The sequence below is a fragment of the Elephantulus edwardii genome, unplaced genomic scaffold (assembly GCF_000299155.1).
Source record: "Elephantulus edwardii isolate Elephantulus edwardi_28Jun2011 unplaced genomic scaffold, EleEdw1.0 scaffold00015, whole genome shotgun sequence".
NCBI classification, from domain to species: domain Eukaryota; kingdom Metazoa; phylum Chordata; class Mammalia; order Macroscelidea; family Macroscelididae; genus Elephantulus; species Elephantulus edwardii.
In genome coordinates this window covers 3,614,267-3,639,968 of record NW_006399765.1, presented here as the reverse complement: position 1 = coordinate 3,639,968, position 25,702 = coordinate 3,614,267, and the positions used below count along the sequence as shown (strand labels likewise).

The window sequence follows — 25,702 nt, the reverse complement described above, 5'->3', positions numbered from 1 at the left end:
CCTCTGAAGCAAAGGCCCACCGTGGAGACAGGCAGGGAAAGGTGGCGGGAATAGAAAACCCTTTTCAGAACCCTTTTAATAAAGGAATTTCCACCCCCATCCTTCCATGGAAGGGTGAGACCTTAATGTAACATAATAGGAAGTATCTTCTCTGGCTTTTAGGGAAACAGCTGCAGTTGGAACTTAGGGGCCCACTCCAAGGCACTTTTCACCACAGCCAGAGCAGCCGCTCCGAGCGCCACAGTCAGCCCCATCACTGCCAGTTTCACAAAGCGGTTGGTCCTTGGTTTGGTCAGGACATCTTTTGTTGGGTCTTCTGTCCGCAGAAGCCCCCGAAATCGCTGCCGCAGCACCATATCAGGCCTCTGCTGGGCTGATGCCAGCTCAAAGTCTTTGAAGGTAGAAGCTGCCGTTCTGCAGAGAAGAAAAAGAGAAGAAAACAGCATAAACCGAGGAGGCGGGAATAAGAGTTCAACTGGCTGGGGCGGAACCATTCACTGCTCAGAAAACGCTTCCTGGTAAAGACTCAAAGTCACCAATGGGATTCTGTGGACATGAACTCAGATCTCTGAAAACACCCTTCCCAGACACAGATTTTCCACCACTTATTTACAAATGCTCCCAGCTCAGCTGCACTGTGGCCCCACTCACCTCTCCATTTCCTGTTGGGCAGCTGCCTCCCGGGCAAGTTCAGATGGGGGGAACTGAACAAAGAGGTCTCCTGCTCTACTGATCAGCGTCTCATAGGGCAGGTCCTGAGGGATCTGGGACAACAGGTGGTGGACCGAGGCCATGTCGCAGTCACAGTCCAGGACTTCCTGCTCACGATGTAACACGATCTGCAGAGACCAAGACCGTGCATCAGAGGCAGAGGCACACAGGGCTGTGGCCACGTGCATTTCATTCTCCTTTGAGACGAACTGAAACGGTCACAGACAGGACTCACTCCAATCTTTAGCAAGTTCCTATATTCATCTAGAAGGCAATACTGTGGACAGACTGGAGGCTTTTCTGATTGGGTGTGCCCTTCCTGCTGGAAAGAAACTTCCAACCCATAATGCAAAAGGCTGATCAAATTAAACTCTAGTCATTCCAGCCACCTGCTGGCACTAGAGTCTCTTAAAACCTTGAATGAAATGAAGAAGATTCTTTTTGGAGAAAGCAATGAGGGGGGTGGGAAGGGTCTAAAGAGACTCTGGAGCTCGTGTACAGAAGAAAGAGTTTAAAACAGCGAAGAAATAGCTCCTTCCTCCCGTAGAGATCCCTCTTCAGACCACCGATACCCAAACACACACGTTCCACAGGGAGCACTAAGAGGTCCCTGCGCACTGTCCCCTTCACCCCAATTCAGGCCTTTCTCATAACTGACACCCCACCTCTACCACCAGTCCTTTCAATTTCCTATCTTCATTCCAGATCTCTTCTCTTCCTAAACCTGGGGTTGGGAGTTTGTACCACTGTCTCCCTCCCTAACTGTGGTCAACAGGAGAGCAGCATCCCATAAGATGGCAAGAGAAACCCAGATAATTCACAATGTGTATTAGCATTTTAAAGGTTCCATGCAATAAAGAAATCTGTGTAACTTGACTTAGGCTGCATTTCTCAACCTTCTGTGTACAAGGAATCTGTTTTCCAAGTACCACACTGACTACTGTGCAGTGGGGTGCCCAGGGACACCAGGCTGGGAAGTGGAAAAGCTGCAGTCCTTCAGATCCGTCCCAAGTCATCAGCATTCCTTTCAGAGAAATGATGGACGCCATCCTAGCTACAGGCCTGTGCAAGGTACCTACCACAGCTGCAAAGTAAATGGGCATCAGAGGGTGACAGGCCAGGAAGAAGTCATATAACCGCACCACGTGTCGGAAGTCAGACAGGACATGTCCAAACCAGGTGATGAGCCAGCTGAGGGCAAAGATGGTCCCCACTTCAGCACTAGGATCAAAGGAAATCCAGATGTTAGTTTCCTTGCTGGGCCACCCCTTGCCTCTCCCTGGGCTTTACTGTCTCAGCACTGGTAAGAATAAAGTATGTGGCAAATATCTTCTGTAAATCTGGCCACCTGGAGTTAATCAGCTTCTCCTCGCACTAAATATCTTTAAAATGCACCCAAAACCATGACATTAATACCACAAAAGAGTATTCTCCTAACTGTCAACAAATGTCAATACAGGGACAGGAAGTGGATGTTCTCAGAGACCCTTTTAAAGGGTACAAGTCAATTTTCTCAGGCTCAAAAACACAATTTTTCAACAAACAATGAAACATCTTAAGACATAAACATTTTTTTTTTAAAAAAATGAGACATTAGCTTAGGAAAAGTTTCAACTAAACAGAGATAAAAATGAAGCCATTATGACATTTGCCAAGAAATACTTTCTCTTTCTGGGTATTTGGGGAATAAAAAAGCACCCACAGATCAGAGTCCTTCTCGCCTGGATCCTGTAAGACACTGTGCTCCTCCATGGCATTAACCTTCACGTTTACTTTGGCACAGCTTCTTATTCCATCTCCCAAACAGAAATTCTTCAAGGACACAGATCATATTATCTCCAGTATCCCTTCCTCTTTGCAAAATAGCATCTAAAAGAGTGCTCAAGACTGTGTATAGAACAGAATTGTCTAGAATGCTTATAACTGGATACACAACTCAGAAAAATGTTAACATAGAACAACATAAATTGAAGATGGAATTGAACCAGACTTGTAGAGGAAGGAATAAGGGCTAAGACAGTGTGTAAGGTGCGTGTGAACACATATGTAGACATGTATATACCTCTGCATGAAGTCATGGAGTTCTGGATTCACCTGGTCAATGATGGGCATCAGATAGTTTAATATATGCTTGGTGTTGTCCATTGTTGGGTCCATGAAATCCCTGAGGGAGATAATTCAAAGAGCTTGGTTAGATCAGAGAAAAGTCAGATCAAGAATGAAGGGTGTATCATTTAAAAAAAAATAAAGGATCGGAAAAAGGGCTGAGGAGCTACCCCTGGGGCAGCCTGTCGAGCAACAGCCATCATTTCACGTCCCTGTGTTGGTACCTGAGGTGATGGGTGGACAGTTTTTCCACCAGGGATGCAGCCAGCTTCTCGCCTACTACCAGCAGAAATGTGACCACGATGTCATGGTAGCCCTGGTAGTAATGCAGCTGAGGGTTCCGCTCCAAGATGAGGAGGATGATGTCAATAAGCTCTTCCTGGAGCCCTTCTCTCTGTTCATCTGGCATCCCTGGGAGGGTACACAGTACATAATTAGTGGTAAGGAGGAAAACCAACAAGGGATCTGAAGAGAGTTCAATAAAAGACAATGAGTTACTGGCGAACTCTGGTGGCCTAGTGGCAGGAAACTGCACTGCAATCCCAGAGGTACGCGGTTCAAATCCACCAGATGCTCTGCTGAAGAAGGAGGAACAATCGCCTCCTGTACCAGTCAGATCCAATTTGATGGTACACACATAAAATAAAGAAATAAATTTAAAAAAAAAAAGACAATGAGTTACTAACAATTTGGCAGCACACAGGAAGATACACATACCGCTGCCATCACCTGGCAGACAGGAAGAGTCATGGACTTGTAAGTTCCTGGTGGGGAAACCTGGCAAACACCATTTTAACAAGGACCAACAGGTATGAGAGCTGAAAGGGGTTAAATCTATGATCATACAATCAAACTGAATCCTTCCAGTAACGGGCCTGCAGCACCTTCTCTAGATGTGACACACTGAAAAGAACTCACTGGATTCCTATCTAATGTGTACAAACCTGATCTGATGAGGAGGAAATTCTAGATAATCCTAAAATGATGGCTATTTTATAGAACAACTGGCCTATACTCACCAAAGTGAGATCCCTGGGTGGTGCAAATGGTTTGTGTTGTTCTACTACTCTAAAGGTTCACCAATCTAGAAGGCAGTGTGGCATTTTCTCAAATGCTAAACATAGAAATTCCTTATGACCCAGCTATTCCACTGCTTGGAACACACCCTGAGAAAATTACAACCGAAACATAAACAGAGATCTGTACGCCAATGTTCACAGCAGTCTTACTCACCAGAGATCTGTACACCAATGTCCACAGCAGTCTTACTCACCATCACAAGAACATGGAAACAGCCCCAAAGTCCAACTATAAATTAATGGATTGAGAAACTGTGGTACATTCACATGATTGAATATTACACAGCACTCAGGAACAATGATTTTGAAAATTACTCTGTAACTTGGGAGGGAGAGCATTAGGCTGAGTGAACCAACTCAGTCTCATAAGGACAAATACTGAACAAGATCATAATGACAGAAATAGAGAACTAGTAAAACATGTATAGGATCTAAGGGGAGGCGGGGAGGAGCAGAGGGATGAGAATAGGCAGGGGGGAAATCATAGTGTTGCACAATTTGATGGATAAAGGCATAGATAAAGGAAATGGGAAAGATCCAGAGGGCATCTGGGAAGACAGTAATGGTGGGCAAAGCTCAATGGTGATTAATTTTATAAAACAGAATGAATGGGGATGATTGTACGAAACACAATGTGAATGAAGGATAGTGTGAAACACAATGTTGTTGATGTTATGTGCCATCGAGTGACCTGTGACTTGTAGTGTACATTAGCCCTGAACCTTACCCCTGTCCTGAGCCAACCTCATTGTCTCTGACACTTACTCCCATTTCTCTAGTAACTGAGTCAATCCATCTCATCCTGGGTCTTCCTCTCTTATATCCCTCTACCCTTTCAAGTATGATGTCCTTCTCCAAGGACTAGTCCCTCCTGGCTATGTGCCGAAAGTATATGAGATGGAGCTTCAAAATCCTCACCTCCCCTCTCCAAGACAGACCCATCTGTTCTCCTGGCAGTCCATGATATGTTCAAAACTCCTCTCCAAAACCACAATTCAAAGGCATCGATCCTTCTATCATCCTTAATCCAGCTCTCTGATGCATAGCAAGTAACTGTGAAGACCATGGCTTGAATTAGTTCTCCTTAGTCTCCAGACCGACATCGTTTCTTTTCAGTAGTCTGGAGAGGTCACTGATAGCAGACTTTTCCAATGCAATTTGTCTTTTGATTTCCTGACTGCTAATGCCAAGAGTGTTGACTGTGAAATCAAGCAAGCTGAAGTTGTTAACAATCTCAATCTCTTCTCCATCTATCACAAAGCTGCCAATTGGCCCAGTAATGAGAATCTTCATTCTCTTCATGTTGAGCTTTAATCCATATTGAAGACTATCGTCTTTGACCTTCTGCAGCAAACGTTTCATGTCCTCCTCATTTTCAGCCAGCAAGTTCGTGTCATCTGCATAACGCAGGTTGTTGAAGAGTCTTCCTTCAATCATGATGCCACATTCCTCCTCAAAAAGACCAGCCTCCTGAATAATCCGTTCTGCATATAGATTGAAAAGGTATGGAGATTGGATATATCCTTGATGCACATTTTTCTTGATCCTGAACTATGCTGTATTTCCTTGCCTGGTTCTGTCTGCTGCTTCCTAGTCCAAGTTTAGGTTTCACAAGAGCACAAATGAACTAAATAACCAAACCAATATATATACACATACACACACACACGCGCACATATATTTGGAGGCAGGAGTGGCATCTACTTCCTACATAATATGCCTCCGGAAACTCTATAAACTTCGATAAATCTCGAGAGTTGTAGAAGGACTTCAGGCCTTTTGTTCATAGAGTTGCTGGAGTCGTTCTCAACTTGATGGCAATCAACAACAACATATATAATATGGGGGGGAAAAGACAGTCGTTTCAATCCTCCTTCAGCACCACAGCCTGGCCATCTGCTTCTGAAAAGAATTAGTCAAGAGAGCGCTCTGGAGCAGTTGCACATGGGACTGTCATGAGCTGGACCCAACTCCACGGTAATGGGTTGGGCTTGCTTCTTTAATTCTTCAGAAAAGGAGCACCTGAGAGGTGTGAACTGCTAACTGAGCGGCTGGTGGCCAAGCCACCTGAGGCACCTGGGAGAAAAGTGTTCGGAACAGCTGCTGACCCATCAGTCACCGGGCACAGCTCTACTATGACTCGTCCGGGTCACTTTAGTCCAAACCAACTAATGTCAAAACAAAAATTTTGAAGATTTTTAGTCTTTTAAAAAAAGTCATAAAATAGAAATGCTCTCTAATTAAAGGAGATTAAAAAGACAACCAAACGGGAAATGAATAAATGTGTATTTCCTTTCCCTGAGATAACTGGTAAAATCAGCATAAAATCTAAAGATGACAGTATCAATGTTGTTACAAATTCTAATATTTATTCTACAGTTATGCTGGAGCCTTGTTTTCAGGAATACACACTAATGTATTTAAGGGTTAGGGGGTATTATGTTGGCAGTTTACTTTTCCCTACCTTTTTTCTAACATCAGTTGGGTTTTTAAACAATAATATCTTAAAGAACTGCTAGTAAATAATGAGGAATTTGCAAATAACCATATAATGTGGATCAATCTGGAGGGCATTACACTGAGGGAAATAGTCACAAAAGGAGAACTACTGTATGGGTCCACTATTTTAAGAGACTAAAGAAAGGTTTATACACAGAAAGAAACACTGATGATTATGAGGGATGAGTGGGGAAAAAGAATGAAGGAATAGGTAACAGGGACATACTGAAACAGGTGAAGGAAAAGGCAATATATACAATAAAGAGATGATGAGTAATGATCACTAAAGAAAGGGAAGACATGGAGAGATGCACAAGACACAAAGTTAACAAAGGTGACCACTAGTATATGCACAACTCTACATTATCAGCAATGATAAACATCAATGTACAAGTGGACAGGCAGACAGCCGAGTCTAACAGTCATGGAAGGTGAATAGGATTACACTTTCGATCATGCATATTTGGTAGATGGTAGTTTTATACTCATATTAGCAAAGCATATAAATGTACTCATGTACACAGTAGGGCTAACAGGTGGGAATCCACCAGCTCCTCTGCAGGAGAATGGGCAATCTCTTCTGATGAGATTTACTGCCTCTTAAAACCTGCTGGGGTCCACTATGGATTGTTTTTAACTCGACAGCACACAACAACTTTGACCAAGTAGCAGCTAGGATCTTAAAAAGTCATGCAAGCAGACATCTAAGGGACTACTGTTTTCTCTCTGCCTATAGAAAAGGAGGGAGAACATGAACTTTAATCTCCAGGACAATGAGACCAGAACTAAATGGTGCCGGGGAACCAATGCTGTCCACTCTAAAACGAATCACAGTACAAAGGTCTGGACCAAGTTGGTGAAAGGGATAGAAAAGTCTAAAAATGATAGGCTTACTAGTCTGATAAGAGACTGGTAGAATCTCTAATCTGGTAAGAGACTGGAAGACTACAGCCCTCAGTCACTTTTTCAACCTGGGACAAAATTCACCCTGATAGCTCAATCTTCAGCCAAATAACAATGAAAGACAAAACAAACCAGTCAAGTCTGAAGCCGTCAACTCTGACTGATGGTGAGTTTCCAAAGCTGTAAGTCTTTGCGGGAGACTGTTCATCTTTCTCCCATACAGCACTTGGTTGATGTGAACTGCTGACTTTCTGACTGGCAGCTCAATGTCTTATTCACTACACCATCAGGCCTCATGAGGCAAATAATAGAGAAGTGTATAAATGAACAAGAATACCAACCAGACACGCCCTCCTTAAACAAACCCAACTCTGTAAGATCAAGAAAGCAGCATTTTCCCAGGAATAAATATGGACTACATCTCAATATTACAAAAATAAAAATCCTCGCAACTGAGGCAATAGGCAATAAATATTATGATAAATGGAGAAAAGATTGATGTTTCCAACCATTTCATTACTACAATCCACAATCAACATCTATAGTAGCAACAGTCAAGAAATCAAAAGACGTGTTATACTGGGAAAATCTGTTTCTAGGACATCTTGAAGTAAGGAGGAAATCAAGTTAGTGACTAAGGTGTACCTGACTCAAGCCATGGCATTTTCAATTGCTTCATATTTATGTAAAAGCTGGACAATGAATAAGGAAGACCAAAGAACTGATGCCTTTAAATTGTGGTTTTGGTGAAGAGCACTAAATATCTCATGGATTACCAAAAGAACAAATGTGTCTTTGCAGGAAGTGCAACCAGGATGCACCACAGAAGTAAAGATGGTAAAATTTTGTCTCACATACATTGGGCACAGTGTCAGGAGGCCCCCAGTCCTTGGAAAAAGACATCATGCTAGAAAGGTAGAAGAGAAACTCAATAAATAGACTGACATAAAGAATTTAACAATGGGCTTAAGCTTATCAAAGATCATGAGGATGAAGAGTATGTAAAGGAAATGGGAAAGATCCAGTATGAAAAACAATATACACAAACTTTTTAAGTAAACCAGATAAAATTTAAAAAATTTATTATTATTATTTTTAAAAGATCATGAGGCTAGCCCAGGATAGGGCAAAGTTCAGATATGTTGTTTAGGGGGTTGCTATGAGTTGTAGTTGACTCAATGGCACCTAACACTGCCTTTTATTTATCTATCCATTCATCTGTTGAAAGGCACTTAGGCTGTTTTCATGCAATTTACTCTTAAATGATTCAGAAAAAAGTCTGCATGTACTTACAGGAGGATAGAGACAGCAGTAGCACAGCCAATGTAAAATGGTAACATATAAGGAAATCTGGCTTAAAGGTATTTGACAATTCCTTGTTCTATTTTTGCAAATTCATATAAGATCTATAAATTTTAAAAGCTGCATGTTTTCCCCTAAACCAAAGCAAATCTGACAGGAAGTATTGATTTTCTTGACCCAAACATGCAACTGGAAACAGGGGAGCCCCTCTTAGGAATTCTTCCAGAGATGGGGTCAGTTCTGCCTGTGGTCAGCCTGGCTTCTCAGTTCACACAGCTTTTGGTCCTGTTTTTATCATTTTAGGAGGCTAGCACTCAAGACACTGCTTCTGTATGATCTACTCTGTCAGCTAAAACAGATACTCTGAAACAAAGCAGCTGATAGAAAAAAGGGTTTAAGTTTGTAAAAGCAAATCTTGTCCCTCTTGCTCCTATTTATTCAACACTTCTCAGAAAGACATCCTCTAAAAAGGATAAAATAAGAAAAAATCGAACAAACCAAGGTACTAAGGGTAAACAATGTGAAAGGAAAAAAATGAAATCTCTTCAAATTTTCAGTAAAGAGCGTTCAGCAAGTCCAGAAGAACATAAATGGGAAATAAACATAAAACCTACACAAAATTCAGAAGGCAGAGAGGACGAACAGGGACGTTACAGAAGCTGAAACATAAGCAAATGCTGATGCGACTCTGACTGCTGGCAACTCTGTGCACTGGAGTAGAAACGCACTCCAAAAGGCTTGAAGTGGCTGCTTTGTGGGAGCAGGTCATCAGGCCTTTCTTTCAAAGTGTCTTTAGGTGGACACAAACTTCCAACTTTCTGAGTAGTGGCTGAGCATGCAGTGTTGGTACCACCCAGAGATGCCTCACACAGACAGAAGCGGAAAAGGTGCTTAGGTGGAAAACAGGTCACCTGTGGAGAAAAAAAGGGTACATCTAACTGTTCTGGGTGGTCTCATCCAAAACTATCAGGACAGGAAAAGGGGACTGGACCACGGGCATATGCTTTTATCCAAAACAACTTGGCCAAGTACTGGCTACATGGGACTCACACAAACATCTCTAGGGAGCAAGGATACAGTCAGGAAAGCAGGCCCTTTAAAAGACAAAATCTGAGCCAGTCTCATTTTGAAAAGGGAAGCAATGGGTTTAGAGGCTATTGTTCCCTTAGTAATTCTCCTCTTCACAGTCCAAAAGCTGGAGTTACCAGAGGAAGAGAAATAGGTCAAAAACATGAGGATTGTGGCTCAGTTTCTTCCAATGGAAAAAATGGAGATAACAGACATTCTTCTTTCAGGGAACAGAGAGGACATTTAAGAACAAACTCAATAAAACACACAAAGACTAGCCTCCCTTCAAGTTAAGGGCCAATACAAACACATGTAAGCTATCTCTATTTACAAATCTCATCAACTAAAGATATTAATTTCTATTAGTTACTAGTTCTAAGCCAATCTGCTCATTTAAGCCAGACCAGTGACACAAGAATCCCCACTAAGTCTCTTCTGTGGTTCTGAAGAGGAAAGGGAAAAAAAAAAAGTAAAAACACTCCTGCTTTGCTACTTTGAGGCCCAGAGAAATTACTTTGACTCAGGCTTTCATAGTAGAGGTCTGAAGGCTCCTGAGTCAACCAAACAATGGCTCAGTAGCTTAAACTTCTCTGAGTTGGCAAGAACCAACACAAGAACGTGAATACAAGGGAGAGAGGAAGATACATCTGTCTGGATCATAGTTGGACTGAAAAGCTTCTTACCAGGAGGGAACCGCCGTAAAGACCGTCTGACGTCCAACAGTACTTGTTGGTAGTCCTTGCTCACTTGCCTTAGGTTCTTCCCTACTGGAGGAAAAGGAACTTGTTATTTCAGCAATTTAGGGAGACCAAATCAGAAGCAAAGCACACTGGATCGACACCAAAGGCTGGAGGGCATACCTCAGGTTTTCTCCTTAAGTAGGACAAGACATGTGCTGTGTCATGTAGGTCACAATGAACACAGGAGGAAATATGGACTGCCCAGGAAGGAAGATGGTGAGCTTGTGGGCCGCAGAGAAACTCAAGGGCCTAGCAGTTCAGCATCGGGTTCCACTGAGCAACACTGGGGAACTGAATTTCAGGGTCTGCATCTGTAAGATGGTGATACTCTCTTTTCTAAGTTCCTCCTACATTACTCTAAAAGACTAAATTAAAATCACGGATGTAAAAACCACAGACCACAGAGAAAATTCTAACATCTATAGAATCTAGTGAGCACTGAGCTGTTTAGAAAGAAGTCTCAAGATAAACCCACATAATGAGCCTAATTGCTTCTCTCTTTAGGATATATAGGAAATAGCATCTATCTTCTGCTGACAAGTCCAACACAGTGTGGAAAGTAAGGGAGCAGTCGTTAGCTGTTATGTAACAATTATCTGGAATTCCCTTAGAATCCAAATTAAAAGCTACCAGAAGATTCAGTGTAGTAATTCTGCACACCAACTTCATTTTATGAAAAATCTGGAATCTGACAGAAAAACAGCATCTCATGCTTTTGAGTGTAAGACAATGCTTTTTCCTTCTAAACAATAGCTCACTGCTCTGAGGCAGCCAGTTCCTAAGATGGTAACAAGTTGCCACTTAACACCTTATGTGGCTGTTCATGTCACTGAGAGCCTTCGAGCAGGAGAGGCTCCGTTTCAATCATCTTCAGTACTTGGTGCTCAACAGGAGCACAACTAATATTTGCCAAATGACTGAATCTCCAGCACCTGGCATTTTGCCATATGTAGCATGAATGCAAAAAGTTTGCTGAATGAACAAACAACACAGCAGGATTCACTGTTCTCCAACACTTCCTCTGGAGTCTGTATTTCAAAGACCTTGAATATTAAGCTTTTCATAAAATAAAAGATTTTAAGAATTGAAGAGGATCTCAGCATTCCCCAACAAAAAGGTTTTCTTACTAGGTTTTAAAAACCTTAGTGGCATTCTGTCTCTCCTTATGCCAGTTTCTCAAATTGTAGCTCATCTGCATCAGAATCAGCTAGAGCGCTCATTATAACGTGGATTCCTACAAACCACCCCCAATCAAGACAACCTAGGCTGGAACAGACATTTTAAATAACTTCTCCTACCTAGTCAATACCTTAATTCCTGATAAAAAGTCTACTTCACTTCTAAATAAAATTTATCAGTATGATCTTATTTATAGAGAGAACCCAAGCTTATTCTCAACTGTTTTAACTTTATTCAACTATATGGTTTGAGATGGGCATCAAATAAAGGATTCTGGAGTGGTGTTCTCCCTGCTCCCTAGGCAAGCTCTTCTGACAGTGGCCATATTACCCGACAAAGGAGGTGGGTCATCGGTGTTGATGTTGAGGAGCTTAGGCCACACTTTTCGCCGGATCTCGTCAGTCAGGAGCCCTCCTTCACTGATGGCCATGCGTCTAAGGGCAGCCACATCAATGGGGTCACTGTTTAGAGCCTGGTATATACCTGCCACTTTCTTTTTCCTCTTGGCACTAAAGTCTGCAAAACAAAGTGGAGAAAGGCATTAGACCCAGATTCAGCAGGTACACACACCTTTATTCTGTGTAAGGTAAACCAGGTGTCACCTTTCAGACAGACAGCTCTGTGTTTGCATACAATTCTACAGCTAGCTGTTCCATGCTGTTGAGTCAGAACTGATGCATAACTGACTCTCTCAAAGGTTTTCAGGGGCAGTAAATCGCTTGGGAGGTGATTCCCCATCTTTCTCTCTTGGAGCAGCTGGTGGATTCAAACCATGTGCCTTTGGGTAGCTCCTTACCAGCTGGTCACCAGAACTCCAAGACGCACTATTAATTTAGGATCAGTTCACCGAACTTCACCAGATAAGAAAAAATTCATTGTAAGATTAATTTTAAATAGACTATTTTTAAAAGATAACCTTTCTGTAGTTCTAAAACACATATCAGAGACATATGTTAGAAATAATAAGATTTTCTCAAAAAAAACCCATGCAGTTTAAAATGGATGTGCTGCAAAAATTTTAGAGACAAAAAGAGAGATTAGGCAGAAAGAAGGAGGTGAAGAACCTTCTAAAAAAGCTGTAACATGGCTCAAGGTCTGAAGACAACAAGGAGCCCTGAAGGGCCTCACAGCAAAGGTGGTAGTAAGAAATGACAGGTCTGGCTGGGGCCCTGCGGTAGAGCCAGCTATGACAGCGGATAACCAGGGCCAGGAAAGTAGCTAAGAGAGCTGAGCAAACTGCTGCCCAGGCCATGTGCTGTAATGGAGAGGCCTAAAGCAGGGAGGCTGCAAGCAGAGAGGCCTGCATAGCTAACAGGGAGTGGTGTGTACAGCGTGCCTGCATGGACTGCTAAGAGGAGCTGAGAGAGCAGAGGAGCAGAGGAAGAAGGATGTGTCTCCACTTCAGGGAGCCTTCGAGACTTTTCCTACATGACTCCTACTCCAGATGACAAGTTGTGCCAAGTTACTTCTTTAATAAACCACTTAATTATGGAGGGAGGGCAGTGGACGTGTTGAAATCCATTAACATAGATACTTGCAACAACTACTCCACGTAATCCCTGAGTAATACAAACATCTACTAACTGACAGGATAGATTAAATTCCCTGAGAGATGTCTGCCTGGAGATCTATTTCGGAAAAATTCCCTGGCACATACTTCTACTCAGTCATGCAAGGGGTCCCCAAGACTTGGATTAATTGGACAGCAACAAGTTAGGCTTGGTTTTCCTCTCTCTGAGACAAAACGGATTTTTTAAATCAACCTACAGATACTTAGCATATAATGTGCCAAACACTAGAGACACAATGTGTAACAACTACAATTATAATAAATGTTCAGTAAATTCAAGCACATCCAGTAGCTAATGTGTTTTCCTAACAGAATGCCTCTCCCTTTATAATACCTAAACTGCAAAGAGCAAATACATCTCTCTGTGCAATAATGTTTCACTATAGTTTATGTATAAAACATGTACATATCCTCAAAATACAGTATTACATTTTTAAGAAAACCATATATCAACAGAACTGGTGATGTATCAGTATAAGAGATACTTTGAAAAGCAGAGGATGTTACTTAAGTCTTCAGTTTGGCTGATGGCAAGAGAAGCCACAATACAGTACATAAATTTACTACTAGTGATCAGGAAGTAATATTTTAATTGTTTTACATCTTTATGTCATAACCGGTTATTTACACAAGCACTTTGCTATTTAAATTACCTTTAGGAAACTGGTTAGGGGTTTGTTGCTGACATGTCACGATAGAGTTTTTCTTTTTTAATTTTTTTTTAATTTTATTATTTTTGTGTGAGTGTACCATCAAATCAGATCTGACTGGTACAGGAGGAGATTGTCCCTCCTTCCCCAGCAGAGCATCTGGTGGATTTGAACCGTGAGCCTCTGGGATTGTAGTTGCAGCTCCTTGCCACTAGGCTAGAGTTTTTCTATTTAAAATAACGGGTCACAGGCTCCTGATTAGTGTTTTCATGCAGAATGTCTAATTTTAGGAATGACTCACTTTTCTTAAACAGAGAATGCTTAGATTCAGAGTCTTTCTGGTTGCCTACAGCATTAAGCAGCCATAAAGACAAGAAAAGTTAAACTGCACAACACATAGAAATGTCATAAGGCAGTGCGTTCCAACTGCCCAGTAATGTCTGTGCAGACAACACGTGGCAAGAGCTCAAAGAGTCGGCTGCGCGCCAGCCTAACCTGAGAAAAGTGCACCTGAAAAGTGGGGAGACTCAGAGGTGGGGCAGAAGAAAGGATAGGAGAGAACACAAAGTGCTTTCATTTGACAGTATGAAGACTCAAAACTATTTAGGTAGTGTCTATGAAATGCCCCACCAAATTCGAATCTACCAGCTGCTCCACAGGGAAGGATGGGCAATCTCCTTCCATGTGATTTAACTGCCTCTGAAACCCTATGGGTTGGCTCCAAAATGATGGTGCACGTCAACAGTATGAAGCCAAGGCACCAAAGTTAATGTACAGTGGAAGATAATGCTGGAAGGTGGAACAGGCTTTACAGAGAAACTAAGCAGCTTTCCTTAGTAATACTACCCACAAAGTTTTTCCATGACGAAGCCACACATTATTAACATAAAAGTTGGCACTTAAAACTCTGGGTAACTATATATGAGAACTGTGGCAGAACCCATATAAACAGAGGCACCAAGTGGTTTGGAATTACATGGAAGAGGAAGTGTAGACAGGAAATAACTGACACTTGTGACTTCTCACCCAGTTAAACTTGTCCTCCTGGCTTGACAGTTGCAGTTTTCCTTGACAACCTAGTAGTTCTGTGCCATCAAGTCGGAATTGACCCATAGCCTCCAGTCGGTTTTCAGAGGCAGAAATCACACAGGAGACTGCCCATCTTTCTCCCACAGTGCAGCTGGAGGATTCAAACTGAGTGCCTCTGGGATTGCAATGCAGCTTCTTACCACTAAGCCACCAGAGCTCCCTGACAAACTAGCAGCGTACTGCTGTACTTTAAAGAGAGTCCTATTACTGAGATTTATCTTAAATATTTAACCACTTAAATATAATGTGCCCACTTAAAAGAAGAAATCTGTAAAAAATTGAACATACTCTTGAACATATTAGAAACTGAAAGTAAAATGGTAACATTAAGACAGGATCAAGGATTCATTCATATGAATCAAATCAGAGGCAGATAAGTGGTCTCTTGGAACTTTAGTTTTGTTCTCTATATATGCTAATTTTATTATAGCTTACCTAGGTATCATTTTAATTTTAACATTTCTTTTACTTAAAAAACACTTTAATGTAAATTGTCTTATAAATGTTTTAATAATTGCTTGTTTCGGATGAACATTCTTCTAAGTGGTACAGCAGTGGTCTTGTTTACTTGCTGTACTGAAGTAACTTGGGGTTGATGTGATGCTGAACGCTGTGCACAGGTGTGTCAAATGCCATAATGGTTACCCATCGTGGACAGTGTTTGGTGGAGCTCCCAGGTTGATTCAGGTTTGGAAGCAGGAGTGGCATCCACTTCCTAAACCACATGCCTCTGGAAACTCCATGAATATAGAGAAATGATAAGTTATAGAACAGGATGCAGGTCTTTTGTTCATAGGGTCACTATGAGTCATATTCGACTCGACAGCACTTAACAACAACAACAATTATGTGAATAATTCTGAAGTGATTATTAAAGCAAATCCTTCTTTTCCAATCCTATACTCTCGAAAGTATCCCAGTCTGAATGCTAAATTAAATAGATTACTATTGTTGTCAAGTGTACCACAGTCTCGGAACTGACCAATAGCTGACCTTCAGAGGCAGTTAATCACACACTTAGAGACTGCCTCATTTTTCGCCCATGGAGCAGCTGGAAGATTCAAACCATATACTTTTGGGTTGCCAGCACAAGTCCTTATCACTAAGTCACCAGAGTTCCCTGAAAATAGATGATTACTTTACCCCAAACTGTGAGAGATCAAGTGTCAGTTAACTACTGCCTGTAGTCAATGTTTATTTACAAGACGCCTCAAGCCCTTGATAAAGTTATGTCCGTCCATCTAACTGTGCAACTGTCCATCAGTCTATCCTTCTATACACTAGTCCATTATTTACACAATGTATACTAAGAATAAATACTACATAGAGGATGAAAAGATTAATCCAGTTCCTATTCCTTAAAAAGTCCACAGCCAGGCGGGAAACAAACAATTATAGAAATATAAACCTGGGCAGCTGTCAAAGTCCAGAGGAACAAATGACTACAAAAAGGAAAGACTTAAAACATCCTCTGGCACATTCCTTAAGAAAATGTTGCCCTGTGGAAAAGAGCTGGAGCCAGGGAGCATTTAAGGTACAGTTAGTGGAAAGCCCTTGGCACAGGAAAGAAGCACCATATCCAAGAAACTGACATTCTGTGAAGTCAGGGAGGCATTTTACTTTGGCCCTAAGACCATCCTTAGGAAGTTAGACTTTATCTTTCCCAAGAAGTGTTACAGGTTCTCAGCAAACAGAGAACACTTTGTTGGTAGCAATGCAGGATGAAACAAAATATGAGCAAGAATTGTTATTAATTTCTAACAACAAAACACCTACCAGAAAATGGTAAAATAGCATAGCACAACCTTAAAAAGTCAGAAATAGAGACAAGTGACCAGTCAGCAATCCTACTGCTAGGTATAAACATATACAACAGTTCTTGTTGTTGTTATATGCTGTTGAGTCACTTGCAACTCATAACAACCTTATGTACAACAGCCCTAAATTCTGCTTTATCTCTTGCCAACCTTATTGTCTCTGACACATCTATCCCCATTACCCCAGTGACAGAATCAATCCATCTCATTGAGGGTCTTCCTGTCCTGAGCTGTCCCTCCACCCTCCCAAGCATGACGGCTCTCTCCAATGACTGGTCCCCCTTCCAACATGTCTAAAGTATGTCAGACGGAGCTTTAGAATCCTTGCCTCCAAGGAGCAGCCTGGCTTCACCCTCTCCAGGACGAACTTGTTTGTTCGCCTAGTAGTCCATGGTATAGTCAATACTATTCTCCAGCACCAAAGCTCATAGGCATCAATTCTCCTTCTATCATCCCTACTCATTGTCCAGCTCTCTGATGCATAGCAAATTATGGCAAAAACCATGGCTTATAGCAGGAGTACCGTAGTCTTCAGACTGACATCATTGTTCCTCAGTACCTTGGAGACGTCCCTAACAGCAGCCTTTCCCATCACAATGCATCTTTTAATTTCCTGGCTGCTGGGACCAAGAGTGTTGATTGTAGAGTCAAGTAAACTGAAGCTGTCAACAATCTGAATCTCTTCACTATCTATCATGATGCTGCCAATCGGCCCAGTGGTGACAATCTTTGTTTTCTTTATGTTGAGCTTCAATCCATATTGAAGGGTGCAGTCCTTGACTCTCTGCAGCAAGTGCTTCAGGTCCTCCTCAGTTTCATATAGCCGAGGGAAATAAGTACTGTGACACAAATATGCACACCCATGTACATCACAGTTTTATTTACAAGCAAAAAGGGGAAAACAATTTAAATGCCTATTAATGGATAAAGAAATAATCAAATTATTGTAATAGACACATGGAATACTATGTAACATTAAAGAATAATGATGAATCTATGAAATATCTGACAGCATGAAGGAACTGGGATAATGTTATGCTAAGTTATTTAAGTCAATCACAACAGGGCAAATATTGTATGACACTTCTACTATATAAAAAGTCAAAAGGTCTATGCATAGAAAGAAGCACTCTTTGATAGTTATCAAGGATGGGAAGGGAAGAGGGGAAATTTCTAGATAGTAGAGATGTATTAACCTGAGTGAAGGAAAAGACAATACACAATATGGGAAGGTCAGCACAACCTGACTAAGGCAAAGGAAGACACTGGGACGTATATAAGAGGAAAAGGTAATAATGGTAAGTATTATCACACACATAATCCTGCAGTAATAATAAACTATAAGTGGACACATAATTATATATATATATGTAAACTGACCAGATGTAGAATGTACACCTACATGGGACAGGTGCAGGTGAGTATATCCTTGAGCATACAGAGTTGTGTAAAAAGTGACATACATTTTATATGTTATAAATATATCGAGGTAAAGAGTAAAGAACACAAGTGGCATAACCAAACACCTTGAGGGACTGAGTCACTGGCCTTGAAAGCTTAGAACCGTAGTCTGAGGGGACAAGTAGGTCAAAACTGGAATATACTGTCCATAAGACAAGTCTCTATCTACTTTGAGAAGTAGCAAAAAGTCTTAAAAGATGGCTTGTGAGTGGTCATCAAAGATTTAACTATTAGTCACTCCTGTTCAGAGCAAAGAAGAGTGAAGGATGTCAAAGAATCCAGGACACAATGAGTCAAAGAACAACAGACTACACGTCCCACAGCTTCCACTATCCTGAGATCAGAACTCAACGGTACCTGGCTGATACTACTGACCTCTGATCAGGACCACAATGAGGGTCCTGGCCTGGAAGAAAGGTGAAGAAAATTAAAAAATCATAAAAAGGTGAAACTTTCTGATCTGACAGAAACTGTTGGAATTCCTGAAGTTATGGCCCTTAGCCACCCTTCAAACCTGGAGCTGAGCTCACTCCCAAGAGACAAATAGCAGACTGGCATATAAAGTGAACAAAAATGCCTGTGAGAATACGAACAATCAACTACACAAGACTAACAGGTCAGCATTTGCCAAAAAAGAAAGTTCGGAATGCTGGAAAGGAGGAGGAATGGAAATGGAGAACTCAGCAGAAGAAAGAAGTCTGGAGTCACACGTTGTGTATCATCAAGTCAGAATCAATTCATAGTTCCAACTTACAGCTGACCCTCCAGCAGGTTTTTGGTGTTACATTTAAACAACTACAACTTTTGTCATAGAACAAAATGTGTACAACTTGTTGAATGGGAAACTACTTTGTTCTGCAGATTTCTACCCAAGCTACAATGATATAGAAAAAAAATAAATAAAAAGAAAACCCAACCCAAACAAAACCCAAAATTTAACTGGGGGACAGCAAGGTGAAACCTACACAGATTTATAACTTAGACTGCCCTTCATTTTCTACAAATCACAAATTAAGAAAACTTATAATACTGAAATATCCTACTACAAAGTTCCGTGAGGCTTTTTCACTAAGATGTGGAAATTTTCCCTGAATTTATTCACTGCATCTGCCTTTCCAAGTGAGCTAATAAGTAGTGTCACACTGAATCTGGGGAAGAGGGAAGTCACCGCCTGCCCGTTGGTGGGTGTGGGTGGGGGAAAAAGCAGCAATCAGCACGGGTTTCCACTAGATTGTGGCAGACAATTTGCCAGGTTAACTAACTCTAAACCAAAACCACAGCTCCAATAAGTTTCTGTTACAATTCTCTTTTCTTTGTATTTTTAATTCCCCATCTCAAAGTTTATAATCTTCTCATTTCGGCACTCTGAGGGCACTGAGCAGAGCCTTGGTGACACGGCAGCTGAGGCCCCAGCTGCCAAAATGTTCTGCAGTTTGAATCTACGGCTGCTCCAGTCTCTCTCCAGCCTTGGAAATCTTACAGGGCAGTTCTCCTTTGTCCTAGAAGTCTTGATTCTATCCGTGGCAGTGGTTGTAGGTATGGGTGGACACTCAGGAAGTGTGTGTTGAACAGAAGAAATTCTTTTAAACAGCTCTTATTTCTCTGGAAATTTTGGAGTCAATGACATAATTTCTCCCATATTATTGTTTAAAATGTTTAATGCAAAACCCTAAATAGAAGTGTATACTCTTTAGCCTATTTCCAAAGTTAGTGGTGATTCCCAAGAAGCAGAATACAACTCAAATATTCCTTTTTTAAAAAAAAAAAAAAATTTGTTCTGTAACATTAATTTTTTTAATTAATTTTAATGAAAGTTTACAGAGACTTTGGGTTTCCATTCATTCACTGTTGCACTTTTCACCCTGCCAACCCCTCCCCCCAATTTGCTCTTCTCTTTAAAAAGTAAAAGAAAAATTCTTTCATTGTTATATAATCCCTCCTCGCGGGTCCACTCCACTGTGCAGCCTTCATTCTGGACTCCTGTCATGACAATAATACCTAATCATATATCTCTTTTAAACAGTTCTCTCCCTCATCTGTTTCAATACAGTATACATAATTTATTCCCTCTTTTCTCATTCTCCCCCAACACCGATGTCAGTCCCGCTTTACAAAACTGGCATTATGCAGCATTTGTCTCTCTGTAACCAAGATATTTCACTCAGCATAATGTCCTCAAGGGTCATCTATGTTGTATAATAATTTATTAGTTCCTTTTCAATGCAGTGTAGTATTCCACTGTGTGAATACAACACAGCTTCTCTATCCATTTTGTTTGTTGATGAGCATTTGGGTTGTTTTCAACTCTTTTCTATTGTCAACAAAGCTGCAATAAACATGGGTGTGCATTCAAATATTTCTTTTAGCTACTATCTATTCAAGCTGAATACCATCTTCCTTAACCTCACATAAACTGAACTGTTGTATTAAATGTTAATAGTAAATATGGAAGGCACTGCTATGTGACCATCAGCTCCTTGGCCAAGCCCCAGGAAATATTTTATAGCATTTAATGTACAGGCTTTTAATATGACATAAAAATGAGAGAAAAAAAACAGTAACTCAGGTAAGCTAGAGATGTACTAACTATAGAGTAACAGGATCAATTATGAGAGTACAAAAGAGAGAAAAAGTAGAGCCTCAAGTGAAAAACTAACTTAAAATACATCCTTTATCTAAAGCTCACAACAATGGCTCTGTCAACAGCTGACTGTAAAATACAAGATTCTGCTATAAATCCTCTAATGAATGTAAAGTAATTCATTCAACAAAGGAAAGAAAGAAATCTATCAATACTACCTTGGCCTGGTTTCAATTAAAATGATCACTTTAATAAGCAATATTGAAACTGCAGTTTTTAACAGTTTCAATCTCCTACAAGTCTGGCTACACAATCAATATAAAGATTTCTGCCTTCTCCAAGCAACAAGTACCCTCCAAAAAACCACCAAGCCTGAGGAACTTAATAAACAGGACAAGCAAAATTATTACAAATGACCTCTAAAAATTTTTCTATCATTTAAAGGAAAAAAGTGACTCAGATCAAGTAAATTAGTTACTTTTAATAATAGAATCTTATGTGAGAGTATAAAATTGCATTCTGATTATCTGGTTTAAATCTGATATTAAGAAAGCTTTATAGTTTAAAAAGAAGCTAAACTCTAAGCAATGCACAATGCTCACCTTAACCAAAACAATGAGTCAGTCAGAAAGAGAAAGAATGACTGATGCCCTAAGACAGATACACCCTATCTCACCCCTGAACCACTCACTCTGACAATGGATAACCTAAAAATTTAGGTTTGAACTTTATATCTGTGCCAGACAGTGAAGAGGAAAATCTTACTCTTATCCTTGTTGAATTTCCTACTTTAAAATGAAACTAAACAAAGTAGTCTCTATTTTTGGAGGTTAGAATTTCTCTACCACCTGTCAGTTTGTCATACTTTGTGGACTACGTGTTGCTATGATGCTGGAAGTATGTCACTGGTATTTCAAGGGCTAGCAGGTCACTCAGAGTGGACAAGTTTTCATGGAGCTTCCAGACTAATCGAGTAGGGAGAAATACCTGGTGACCTACTTCTGAAAATTAGGACCATGAAAACCCATGGATCACAAAGAACAGCCTTCAAAAGGTGGCTGGAAGATGAACCTCTAGGCTGGAAGATATTAAAAATATACAATGGCCGCAATGGACTTGAGCACTGAAGACGACACAAAACTAGATTCCATTCTGGTACACGTTGAGTTGTCAGGTATTGGAGCCAATTTAATTGTATTTAACAACTAGTTTCTATAAAACCGTGCCCATATTATCAGAAATTCAGGAACTACCTGAAATATAAAGATAAACATACAGAGAAAGGTTTTACCCCAACAATGGAGAAATGGGGGGGAAAACACTTTAAATTTTATTGTTGTTGTTATGTGCCACTGAGTCGTTTGCGACTCATAGCGACCCTATGTACAAGAGCTCTAAACGCTGTTCTATCCTGTGCCAACCTAGCCATCTCAAACACACTTATTCCCACCGCTCAAGTCACAGAATTGATCCATCTCATCGAAGGTCTTCCTGTCCTTCGCCGCCCCTCCACTCTGCCAAACATGATGTCCCTCTCCAAGGACAAGTCCCTCCTTGCAACATGTCCAAAGTATGTCAGACGAAGCTTCAGAATCCTTGACTCCAAGGAGCATTCTGGCTTCACCTTCTCCAGGATAAACCTGTTTGTTCTCCTAGCAGTCCATGGTATATTCAACACTCTTCTCCAGCACCAAAGCTCAAAGGCATCAATTCTCTTGCTATCAAACCTATTCGCTGTCCAACTCTCTGATGCATAGCACGTAAATGCAAAGACTATAGCCCGGATCAGGCGCACCTTAGTCTCTAGCCTGACATCGCTGCTCTTCAGTACTCTTGTGAGGTCCCTTACAGCTGACTTTCCCAATGCAATTTGTCTCCTGATTTCCTGGCTGCTGTTACCAAAAGTGTTGATTGTGGAGCCAAGCAAACTAAAACTGTTAACTATCTGTCTCTTCACCATCCATACTGATGCTGCCAATTGGCCCAGTGGTGAGAATCTTTGTTTTCTTGATGTTGAGCTTCAATCCACAAAGACACTGCTGGAGAAGGAGGGGCAATCTCCTCCTGTACCAGTCAAATCAAATTTAATGGTACACACACCAAAAAATAATAAAATAAAATTTAAAAAATATACAAGGAAGCTCTGGTGGCCTAGTGGCAAGAAGCAGCACGGCAATCCCCAAGGTACGTGGTTTGAATCCACCAGATGCTCGGCTGGAGAAGGAGGGGCAATCTCCTTCTGTACCAGTTAGATCCAATTTGACCACACACACACACACACACACACACACACCCCTACAGAGGAGGGCTTCTAGTAATTACCAAGAATTCTTAGAGATACAGACACATTGTATTAAGATAGAATGGTGGTTGTTGTTACGTGCTGTTGTGCTGCTGGAGACCCATAGCGACCCTATGTACAACAGCCCTAAACCCTGCTTTATCTCTCGCCAATCTTATATTGTCTCTGACACCCCTATCTCCATTACCCCAGTGACAGAATCAATCCATCTCATTGAGGGTCTTCCTGTCCTGAGCTGTCCCTCCACCCTCCCAAGCATGACGGCCCTCTCCAATGACTGGTCCCCCTTCCAACATGTCCAAAGTATGTCAGACGGAGCTTTAGAATCCTTGCCTCCAAGGAGCAGCCTGGCTTCACCCTCTCCAGGACGAACTTGTTTGTTCTCCTAGTAGTCCATGGTATAGTCAATACTATTCTCCAGCACCAAAGCTCATAGGCATCAATTCTCCTTCTATCATCCCTACTCATTGTTCAGCTCTCTGAAACACACAAAGTAATGGCAAAGACCATGGCCTGTATCAGGCACACCTCAGTCTCTAGACTGACATCACTACTCCTCAGTACTTTGGAGAGGTCTCTGACAGCAGACTGTCCCAATGCAATTCATCTTTTAATTTCCTGGCTGCTGGGACCAAGTGTGTTGATTGTAGGGCCAAGAAAACTAAAGCTGTCAACAATCTCAATCTCTTCACCATGTATCATGATGCTGCCAATTGGTCCAGTGGTGAGAAAGACAGAATGGGCCACTTCAGTAGTTCCTGAGGTTACAAAATTTCTGTCACCACAATTACTTTTACAAACCTTACTCTCCTTGCTTCTGCAACATAATGCAGAGCTAGTGATCAAATTTGCCAGAACTCTTTCCTTTTTTAAAAAAAAAAAAAAAATGAAAACCAAAGCTAAATAAGAACAGCAATACTCCCCATCTAAATTCTTTCCATTCACACACTGGAACAAAAGTAAACGGGCTAAAGGATCAAGTATTGCATCCCAAAAGGACCAGGGACAGCTGCACTGCAACAGGTCACAAGATCTTTCCTGCTTGAGCACTACTATTCTATGAGGCCAGATGTCACACAAACACCAGCAAAGGGTTATGATGCTAAAGGCCCAGAGAAGTCATATGCCGAGTCAGTTTCACTTCCTCCGGAGATCAGAAGAGGCAGGGAAAGGAACAGGAAAATGAGTCTAAATAGGATCCAAAGATTAATTCTATCATGAGCACTATTCACTAGAGGACCTGGAAGTGGGAACATTTTCCCCTAGGGCACAAAAGATTATTTTAGTTGGTATTATTTAGTTGGAGTGAAGAACAGTCACAGTTTTAACTGCCACATACTGTAGTTAAGACACTTAAAAATATGTTGCTGTTGCACCATCAAGTGGGAACTGACCCACAGCTGACCCTCCAGCGGGCTTTCAGAGGCTGTAAACCGCACAGGAAGAAACTGTCCTCCCTTCTCCCACAGAGCAGCTGGTGGATTCGAACCAAGCACTTTCAGGTTAGCAGCCCAATTCCTTACCAGTAAACCACCAGCGCTCCCTATTGAAAAAGACAGTGCAGCGCAAAAATGATAATTGCATAAGATCCAGTGCTCGGGACGAAACTAAAATTAATCACTTTTCGGAGAAGCAAATAATTGTGAAAATGAGCGACACAAGACAGAAACAGAAAGCAGCTTGGTGGCCGGAGGGGATAGAGGGCAGGGGAGATGAGAGTCAAGTGCCAACGAGTTTCACTTTGGGGCTGATGGAAACGACCTGGAATTGCCAGTGACAATGGTGGCACATCCCTGAGCCCGTACTAACCACCACCAAATCGCACACTGTGACAGGTGAGTCTGGGAGCATTTGAATCGCATCTGTTTGTTTTAAAAATAAGGGGCACACGGACACGGCGTGATGACAGAAGTCGGTGAATGAATGAGGTTTCGTGCCTGGAGTAAGAGCTGACTGTCCGAGGGCGAGGCATCAGGAGTGGGCGGATGTGGCCCAACAGCCCGGAGCCCGGGGTCCGGGGTCAGCGCCGGAGCGGCCACGTCCCTCCGGGTCCCGGACGCAGTTCCGCCAGCACAGCTCGTCCGGCCTCCTCCGCCTCTGCCCCCGACTCCGGCCTCGTCCCGCTCAGACCTGCCCAGAACCCTTCCGCCTTTAACTCTCCTGTCCTCCCCGCCCCTGCCTCCGCCATCACCGCCTCGGCTCCGGTCCTCCCTGAGCTGTCCCCAGGCCCCACCGGCTGCCCCTTGCCGCTCAGCGCGTCCTCGCCCGTGGCTCGCCGGAGCCCCGGCTGCCTTCCATACCTGCTTTCTCCGCGCTGCCAGCCCAGTGGCTGGAGGTGGGACCGTCGCCCTGAGCACTCCGGAGGGCCATGCCCCGGGGGCCCGGGCCCGAGCCCGAGCCCGAGCCCCGGCAGGTGACGGGGCCCGAAGAAGACGCGGCGGAAGCGGGCAACCTCTCCGCCACAGTGGGTTCAGCGGCGGAGGCCCCAGGCGCGCAGGCGCGCAGCGTCCGTACGCGGGCTCCGCCCCCGCGCAGGCACGTGACGACGCCGTACGTGGAAGCGGGCTCTGGCTCCCGCTGCGAGTTTGCAAGTTAGCTTGGGACTGGAGGGGACCGTGGGAACTGGACTGGGGGAATGACTTCTG

The 25,702-nt window shown here is 42.2% G+C and overlaps 1 protein-coding gene across 1 annotated transcript; it reads right to left on the bottom strand.

The window, feature by feature from the left end:
• Positions 1-112: 112 nt before the first annotated feature.
• TBC1D20 (TBC1 domain family, member 20) lies at positions 113-25,490 on the bottom strand. Its single transcript, XM_006881408.1, has 8 exons — positions 25,358-25,490; positions 11,918-12,103; positions 10,352-10,432; positions 3,042-3,228; positions 2,774-2,875; positions 1,791-1,932; positions 652-839; positions 113-414 (listed from the first exon to the last, which is right to left on the bottom strand). The coding sequence occupies exons 1-8, from the start codon at positions 25,425-25,427 to the stop codon at positions 159-161; spliced, it is 1,212 nt and encodes a 403-aa protein (XP_006881470.1). The 5' UTR covers positions 25,428-25,490; the 3' UTR covers positions 113-158.
• Between the last annotated feature and the right edge of the window lie 212 nt (positions 25,491-25,702).

Bases quoted from the DNA above. Each gene is read 5' to 3' on its own strand.
- TBC1D20 (XM_006881408.1), bottom strand. From the start codon at position 25,427: ATGGCCCTCCGGAGTGCTCAGGGCGACGGTCCCACCTCCAGCCACTGG. The intron at 3,229-10,351 runs GTAAGAAGCTTT...GTACCCTCCCAG, and splicing joins TTTACGGCGGTTCCCTCCTG to GGATGCCAGATGAACAGAGA. The intron at 1,933-2,773 runs GTATATACATGT...CTTTGATCCTAG, and splicing joins CTCCATGACTTCATGCAGAG to TGCTGAAGTGGGGACCATCT.